The sequence below is a fragment of the Marmota marmota genome, unplaced genomic scaffold (genome assembly GCF_001458135.2).
Source record: "Marmota marmota marmota unplaced genomic scaffold, marMar, whole genome shotgun sequence".
In the NCBI taxonomy this organism is placed as follows: domain Eukaryota; kingdom Metazoa; phylum Chordata; class Mammalia; order Rodentia; family Sciuridae; genus Marmota; species Marmota marmota.
In genome coordinates, this window is record NW_026000026.1 from 4,561,680 (window position 1) to 4,570,349 (window position 8,670).

The 8,670-nt window shown below is 54.6% G+C and overlaps 1 protein-coding gene across 1 annotated transcript; it reads left to right on the forward strand.

The window, feature by feature from the left end:
• Positions 1 to 480: 480 nt before the first annotated feature.
• Mmp9 (matrix metallopeptidase 9) lies at positions 481 to 8,165 on the forward strand. The gene is made up of 13 exons (XM_015479005.2): positions 481 to 715; positions 1,185 to 1,417; positions 1,742 to 1,890; positions 2,155 to 2,283; positions 2,386 to 2,559; positions 2,790 to 2,963; positions 3,334 to 3,510; positions 3,630 to 3,785; positions 4,610 to 4,892; positions 5,008 to 5,147; positions 5,742 to 5,892; positions 5,995 to 6,098; positions 7,866 to 8,165. Exons 1-13 carry the CDS (start codon positions 575 to 577, stop codon positions 7,982 to 7,984), a joined length of 2,130 nt encoding a protein of 709 aa, XP_015334491.1. The 5' UTR covers positions 481 to 574; the 3' UTR covers positions 7,985 to 8,165.
• The last annotated feature ends 505 nt before the right edge of the window (positions 8,166 to 8,670 follow it).

Below are 8,670 nucleotides of genomic sequence, written 5' to 3' on the forward strand. Positions count from 1 at the left end.
CCAGACAGGTTTTCAGGGAGGAGATGAGAACACAGAACCCGGAGTGTGGGGAGGGGCTAAGATGGGACTCTGGCCAAGGCCACATAGCTGGAAAATGGCAGAGGTGGGACTGAAATCCAAGGAGGGGATGCAGCAGATGGACACAGGTGGGCTGGGGATTTCAAGGAGTCTGGACAAGGGGCCTGGGGAAGGAGGTTCTGTGGCTGACCACTTGAGGCTTTTAGATTGAGGGCTGGGGGAGTCCACCCCCTCCCTCCCTTTCCCACAAACTCTGCAGTTTGCAAAACCAACCCCTCCCTGAGCGCCTGCGGTTTCCTGCGGGTCTGGGGTCCTGCCTGACTCTGCAGTGGAGCTGCGGCAGGAGGGGACAGGAGGAGTGGTGTAAGACCTTTCTTTGCCTTCTAGGGCTGGGGCTGCTCAGCGCGCGCGCGCGCGCGCACACACACACACACACACACACACACCCTGAGTCAGCACTTGCCTGGAGGGGCGGGGCAGGGTCACTGATTCAGTTAGTGGCAACTCTTTAAAGCCCCTGCTAGGACAGCTGCAGCCAGACACGGCTACCCTCACCATGAGATCCTGGCAGCCCCTAGTCCTGGCACTCCTGGTGCTGGGATGTTGCTCTGCCGCACCTGCACAGCGCCAGCCCGCCTTTGTGGTCTTCCCCAGAGACCTGAGAACCACCAATCTCACTGATATGCAGCTGGCACAGGTAAGCAAACACCCCCACGGAGAGTCGGGGAGGGCTGGCCAGGAAGGTATGCAGTGGACCAAAGGGGGCATGAGGCCTCAGAGATGTTCAGGGACGTCTTGGGATGATGGGGAACAGAGGTGTCTGGGGTGAGGCACTGGGGTCTGCAATGTTCAGAGCAGATAACAGAAAATGGGGGTTGCTAGGTGGGCAATGGAAGATGGTGTGGGGGACGGGACACTGGAGGATTCTGGAGTGGTCAAGAATTGGGAGTGAACAAGGGTAAGCCCCAGGGGTCTTAGGGAGAGCCGTGCCCAGGGGTGGGAAGGAGCTGAGGGAGTCTGCAGGAGGTGGATTCTTGAATGGGCAGCACGAGTGTCCTGGATATAATGCCTTACTGATCACCCCTGAGCACCTGAGAGACTAGTCCTGGGCCAGAAGGGCAGAGAAAGGGGCTGGGCTCTGGGATGTCTCTGCTCTCCATCCTCAGGAATACCTGTTCCGCTACGGTTACACTCGCGTGGCTGAGATGCATACCGATGCACTGTCCCTGCGCCCAGCACTGCTGCTTCTGCAGAAGCGGCTGTCCCTGCCCCAGACTGGTCAGCTGGACAGCGCCACCCTGAAGGCCATGCGAACCCCACGCTGCGGTGTCCCAGATCTGGGCAAATTTCAAACGTTTGAGGGTGATCTCAAGTGGCACCACCACAACATCACATACTGGTGAGCGGTTGGGGTCAGAGTGGGTGACCAGGGTGGGGTCTGGATCCGGGTTTGTACTGAGGTGATCACATCCTGTCTTAGGTCCTGGACCCACTACTTGTAGGGCCTGGGGCAAAAGGCTCCACCTCTGAGCCTCAGTTTCCCTTTCTGAGTGGAACTTCTGTCAGGTCCATTGTGGGGACCCAAACGGAGGGGTGGGGGATACCTGAGGGGGATGCCCTCAGGGAACCAGGCATATGTTGAAGACTCTGAAACGTGGGGTGTCGCTGCTGTCCTGCTCCAGCCTCTCACTTCTGACCTCTTTCCTCCCACCTTCCCCTACAGGATCCAAAACTACTCGGAAGATTTGCCCCGCGACGTGATCGACGATGCCTTTGCCCGTGCCTTCGCCGTGTGGAGCGCAGTGACGCCGCTCACCTTCACTCGCGTGTATGGCCGGGAAGCAGACATCGTCATCCAGTTTGGTGTCGCTGGTGAGAAGGGGCAAATCAGGACTCCCGGACTAGGAATGGGAGGGAGGGCCAAGGAGAGCAGAGCCGCGGTGGACCCGCTTTCCTGGTGGCCTTGACGGCCACTTGCGCGCAGGGCGCCCCCGCCTGCGGGAGGGCAGAGCGCACGCCAGGCTTGGAAAGCGGTGCGCGGGGAGGTTTCCGGGCCACGCTGGGTCCCGCGCCCTTGCACAGCGCACAACCTACCCAGCGATACTTGGCTGACTCGGGTTCCTTCTTCATCTTTAGAGCATGGAGACGGGTATCCCTTCGACGGGAAAGACGGGCTTCTGGCACACGCCTTTCCTCCTGGCCCCGGTATTCAGGGAGACGCCCACTTCGATGATGAAGAGTTGTGGTCGCTGGGCAAGGGCGTCGGTGAGATCTGGAGCCGCCCCGGAGTCCCTACACGCCTGCCTCCTCCATTCCCTTCTCCCACGTCCATAAGCAGCCTTCCTGACTCTAGTCCTCTTCCCGCAGTGGTTCCTACCCACTTTGGAAACGCAAATGGAGCCCCCTGTCACTTCCCCTTCACCTTTGAGGGCCGCTCCTACTCCGCCTGCACCACGGACGGCCGCACCGACGGCGCTCCTTGGTGCAGCACCACCGCCAACTATGACACGGACCGCAAGTTCGGCTTCTGCCCCAGTGAGAGTGAGTGAGGGGGTCATGGCGAGGGATGTGGGTGTCACTACCCTTGAAGGTCCAGAATCTTAGATTCTAATCCCATCTTTGCCACCAGTGCTGTGTGGCCTGCAAGTCATTCTCCTGCTCTCTGGGCCCAATTTCCTGAACTGAAGGGAGGAGGGTTGGACTGCAAGTGGTCTGTGGGTCAAAGCATTTGCTGTGCTGCACGAGAAGGTAAATTGTTCTCACCTCCCCAGAACTCTACACCCAGCATGGCAATGCAGATGGCAAACCCTGCGTGTTTCCATTCATCTTCGAGGGCAATTCCTACTCTGCCTGCACCACCCAAGGTCGCTCTGATGGCTATCGCTGGTGTGCCACCACCGACAACTATGACCAGGACAAGCTTTATGGCTTCTGCCCAACTCGAGGTACCTAGTCTGCCTACCTGATTCAGCCTTCCTCTGCCATCCTGCATCGGTTCCTCAAATGTGGCTCCTTCACTCATTATTCTGTCTCTACTCCTTCCTCATCCACACACCATGACTATGTCCCCTTGCCCTAACTTCCAGTTGCCCAGCCAAAAGTCCAGGGCTTGGACTTTCCTTGCTCAGCCTGAGGCCTCTTCCTTGGTTTGGTGACCTAGGCCCTGACCATTGGGGACGCGGGTCTCTGCTGTGCTCCATAGCGTCCATAGGCTTTAGAAATAGGCCACCAAGATCCTCTAGCTCCTTGCTTGGCCCCCCCTGGCACTTTATTGGACCCAGTCCCCTGGCTCACCAACACTCTGGGTCTCTCCAGCTGACGCAACTGTGATTGGGGGCAACTCCGCCGGGGAGCTGTGCGTCTTCCCCTTTATCTTCCTGGGCAAGGAGTACTCGACCTGTACCAGCGATGGCCGTAATGATGGGCGCCTCTGGTGCGCCACCACCTCCAACTTCGACAATGACAAGAAGTGGGGCTTCTGCCCAGACCAAGGTGAGCGGGATGGTTCAGGGGCTTCCAGGCTGGGGGCTGTGGCCTGGGCGGTAGTGGTGGTTGGGTGGCCAGTGCTGGGGGCTCTGCCCGGAGCTACATCTCAGGTTCCTTCCCTCCAGGATACAGCCTGTTCCTTGTAGCGGCGCACGAGTTCGGTCATGCGCTGGGTCTGGATCACTCCTCAGTGCCAGAGGCGCTCATGTACCCCATGTATCGCTTCCTGGAGGGCTCCCCGCTGCACGAGGACGACGTGAAGGGTATCCAGCATCTCTATGGTGAGGCTGCGGGACAGGGGTGGACGCAGCAGAGGAAATGGGGTAGCTCAGCCACAGGACCAGGGAATGCCAGAGGGGGAGGACCTCAACATCCGTGGGGGTGGGGCCTGGGAGCAGTTGCTGCCTGGTCAATGCTTGGAGATGGTGCTAAGGAACCCACACTCTAGGGAGAGGTAGATATGGTTCAAAAGCCAGACAAGCCACTTCATAGCCAGGTGACCTTGGGTATATCAGTTCACCTCTCAGTTTCCTGTCTGTAAAGTGTTAATTTTAGTACTTGCCTCAAAGGGCTGTCATGAAATTTAATGAGTTAGAATGACGTGTGGCATATAGGAAGCATCGTGTGTTTGATATTTTCATTGTCGTGATCTAGTGTTAGTTCCTCATTAAAAAAATGGGGATATGGAGGGTTGGGGTATAGCTCAGTGCTGAGTGTCATGTGCAAAGACCTGGGTTCAGTTCCCAGCACTACACACACACACACACACACACACACACACACAGAGAGAGAGAAAGGAGCAAAAACAGGTGAGGGTATAAAAGAATCTAAGTCATAGTTTTTTGTTTTTTGGTTTTTTAAGATCAAAGGCTAACCTGTGAGTTTCTAAAGCCCTCAGCACTGTTTGGGATGGTGAGCCTCTGTCCTCTGTGCACAGGGCCCAGGCCAGGAAAAGTATGACTTGAATGAAAGCCGAGGGCGTGGGGAGCGCCTGCCCGGCGGCTGGGAGAAGGACGGCTCAGGCTAGCGAGGAGAGCTGCGCCTGCGCGGGGCTCTGCTGGGCCGCGGGAGTGGAGCCGGAGTCTCAGTCAGGGTCTCTCTTTAGGTTCTCGGCCTGAACCTGATCCAAGACCTCCGTCCACCACCACACCTGAGCCGCAGCCCACCGCTCCCCCGACGGTCTGCCCCACCGCACCCCCCACCGCCCGCCCCTCAGAGCTCCCCACAACCGGCCCTACAGGCCCCCCTTCAGCTGGCCCTACAGGTCCTCCCACGGCTGGTCCTTCTGAGGCCCCAGTGACTTTGGATCCGGTGGACAGTCCCTGCAATGTGGACGTTTTCGACGCCATTGCGGAGATCGGGAACTATCTGCACGTCTTCAAGGATGGGTGAGTGGGCGGGGGTGTGCGGATAAGGGTGTGCGTGGAGGAAGAACCGCCTTCTCCGCCCGCTGGCCCCAGGCTCGATGCTCAGCGCCCTGTCCTGCCCTTTTCACGTCCTCAGACGGTATTGGCGATTCTCTGAGGGCAGAGGGCCCCGGCTGCAGGGCCCCTTCCTTATCGCCGACACGTGGCCCGCGTTGCCCGCCCGACTGGACTCTGCCTTCGAGGAGCCACTCTCCAAGAAGATTTTCTTCTTCTCGGGTTAGTTTTCTGCTCTCTTGCTCTGACACCTCTCATCCTGCGCCAGGCAGGGAGGATCAAGAGACCCACTGTGACCGGTGAAGCATACATCAGTGCCAGGTGCGAAGGTGCACCCTGTGATCCCAGCAACTCGGGAGGCTGAGGCAGGAGGAGGCCTAGTTCCAGGCCAGTCTCAGCAATTTAGCGAGGCCCTAAGCAATTTAGTGAGACTCTGTCTCAAATTAAAAAATAAAAAAAGAAAAGAAAAGAAAAGAAAAGGCTGGAGATGTAGCTCAGAGTTACAGCGCCCTAGGACTTAATTCCTAGCACCTAAATAAATAAATAAATAAATTTAATTAAATAAAAAATTACACGATTGAAAAAGGGCGCCCCCTCCTGGTACCCGCAAATTGTCATATTTTCTGGGGTTGCATTTGGGTTCGGCTGCTCGCCACCCCTTGCACACTGGTACCCAGCTGTTGGGCCTCTTGGGTACCGAGACTCCGGGTACTCCGGGCTAGGAAAGGCCTGGCCGGCTTCTCCCCTCGGACATTCAAGGAGGACGTCCGTCCCTGCCCCGCATGCCCAGTCCGACGTGACCCTTCTCCCCTGCAGGGCGCCAAGTGTGGGTGTACACGGGAGCGTCGGTGCTAGGCCCGCGGCGTCTGGACAAGCTGGGTCTGGGCTCTGAGGTGACCCAAGTCACTGGGGTCCTCCCGCGTGGCGGGGGCAAGGCGCTGCTGTTCAGCGGGCATCTCTTCTGGAGGTGAGAGCCACGCGGCCGCCGGCAGGGGGAGCCCGGGCGCCGTCGCCAGCCCGCGGGCTCACTCAGCACCGTCCCTTCGACCCCCCCCCCCTCACGCTGCAGGTTCGACGTGAAGACGCAGAGAGTGGATTCCCGGAGCCCCACTCCGGTGGATCAGATGTTCCCCGGGGTGCCCTTGAACACGCACGACATCTTCCAATACCGAGGTGAGGCTGCGGTGCGAGCCAGAGAGGGTCCCTTTAGGAGACACACCCACACTCGCCCCACTGCGAAGGCGACTGGACAAATTCTCAACAAGAAAGAAAAGGGTCCCTGGAGATTGGGGAAGTGCCCCGGCACTGACCGACTAACTCTCTGTAGAGGCAGAGACGTCCCCAAGTCTTACAGGGAGTCAGCAGCAGAGTCAGGACCAGGACCTAGAATAACCGCGTCCCCAACAGGAAGCTGTTTCCCCTTTAGCACAGGATGTAAGCTTTGCAAGGGGGCATGTTCCTTTGTCACACAGCAACTATCAGGTGCCATGTGGCAAGAGCTATGCAGCTACTGGGATACAGTGAGAGAAAAGGCAGCTCCTAGCTGGGCGTCTCTGGGCAAGCCACTGCCGCTCTTGGAGCCTCCGCGTTCCCATCTGTGAGTTGGGGACGATTAGAGCTAGAGTTACTGTACTTGCTCCTTCTTCTTCTTCTTCTTCTCCTTCTCCTTCTCCTTCTCTTCTCCTTCTCCTTCTCCTTCTTCTTCTTCTTTCTCTCATATGCTATCAGTTGACAAGATCTGTTCTCTTAACAGACAAAATCATTTTTGAATCTAGCATTTTTTACTATCTCCTTTGCAAACACTTTAATCCAAGCCATACTGGTTTCCAATAACCTTTGGTGTATTCCCTGAGAGTAGGGAGGGGAATGGTCCAGGCATGACCCCCAGCCTATTCCAAGGTCAAGGAAACTTACACTATCTGACCCCTGCTGTCCCATCCTCTCTGCTGCTACCGTCATTCCCTGTACTCCACCTCCACCTGCTGCTCTTTAAACAGATCAAGGTCATTCCTGTCTTAGGGCCTTTGTGCCTTCTGTTCCCTCTGTCTGGAAGTCTCTTTCCCTACATTGTCACCAGGCTCCCTCTCTCTCATCCTTCAGATCTCAGTGTTAAGGCCACCTCAGAGAACCCTCGTTACCTTTTCACTTAGGAGTTTCTTTTTTTTAAATATTTATTTATTTTTAGGTGTAGATGGACACAACACAATGCCTTTATTTTTATGTGGTGCTGAGGATCGAACCTGGGTCCCACCCGTGCTAGGCAAGCGCTCTACCGCTGAGCCACAATCCCAGCCCAGGAGTTTGTATTTCTTCCATAGCTTTCTACATTGTCAGAACCAATTTCATTTGTCTTCATATTTGTTTATTAGTCCTCTGGCTTGCGCCACTAGAGTATAAGCACCAAAAGAATTCAGATCATGCCTATATATATGTATTTTTTTTGGTTTTGTTTTTTGCTATATCTCTAATACCTCCAACAGTCTTGGCACATAGTAGGTACTCAATAATTTTAATCATATTCATCTTTTTTTAAGAAAATTAGAGTCAGTAATTTTTTTTTTTTTGCAGTGCTAGGGTCTTGTTCATGCTAGTCAAGTTGTATACCTCTGAGCCACACCCCCAGCTCCAGTAAAAATTTTTTGAATGAATACATGGATTTGCTCAATGAATAATATTGAGTGAATTGCTTTGAGTATTAAGATAGGCCATCCATTCATTTATTTTCTAGTTCATTCACAAAATCTGTAGGGAGCACCTACTGTGTGCCAGTGCCTTCCAGCATCTCACAGGCAGGTGGTGGAGATGGAAGTGTCATGTAAAAATCTTGGAAAAATCTAGAAAGCCAGGAGGGATGATTGTAAAGCTCTTGCTCCTGTGTCTGCAGATGTTTGTGGGGGTGGGGTGGGAGTCACCCCTCTCATGCCTGCCTATCCCCTGCAGAGAAAGCCTACTTCTGTCAGGACCGCTTCTTCTGGCGAGTGAGTTCCAAGAAGGAGGTGAACCAGGTGGACCAAGTGGGCTACGTGACCTATGACCTCCTGCAGTGCCCTGAGGACTAGGGCTCCCATCTGGCTCCAGCAGCGCAGTGCAGGTCCCCACGTGGAAGAAGCCAGTTTGCAGGATACAAACTGGTGAAGTCTTCTAGAACACAGAGAGGAGTGGGGGTGGGCTGGGCCCTCTCTTCACAGCTTTCTTTTTTGTCTGAATGTTTCTAATAAACTTGGATTCTCTAACCTTTAAGAGCAGCTTTCCTTTATGTATGTTCGCATTTTACGGGTGTTTTCATATTTGCTTATTAGTCCTCTGTCTTGCCCCACTAGAGTATAAGCATCCAAAGAATTGAGACCTCCAACAGTCTTGGCACACAGTAGGTACTCAGTAATTTTTATCATATTCATTTTTTTTATCTTGGATTCTCCTCCGTCATATGGACGGATGTATATATTTCACTGATAGAGTGCTTACTAGGTGCCAGGCAGGGTTCTGGGATTCTCATAAATATTAACGTATCCAGTCCTTCCTATTAGAAATGTTTGTGATTGCTTCTATTTTACTGCTGAGGAAATGACCTATTTATTCATCCATCAAACATTTATGGAGCCCCTTCATGGAGTGAGGCTCTGTGCTCGGCACTGGAGACAGAGGAATGAATTGGTCTAATCCTTCTCTCAAGGACCTCCCAGTGGTCCTCAGACCTTAGAGGGAATGACAGTGTCCTCAGAGCTTGCTTAGAACATGCAGAGCC

Excerpts from the sequence above, each read along its gene's own strand:
- Mmp9 (XM_015479005.2), top strand. The coding sequence starts at position 575 with ATGAGATCCTGGCAGCCCCTAGTCCTGGCACTCCTGGTGCTGGGATGT. Across the intron at positions 1,418-1,741 it reads CACCACAACATCACATACTG|GATCCAAAACTACTCGGAAG; the intron begins GTGAGCGGTTGG and ends CTTCCCCTACAG. Across the intron at positions 2,284-2,385 it reads GTCGCTGGGCAAGGGCGTCG|TGGTTCCTACCCACTTTGGA; the intron begins GTGAGATCTGGA and ends CTCTTCCCGCAG.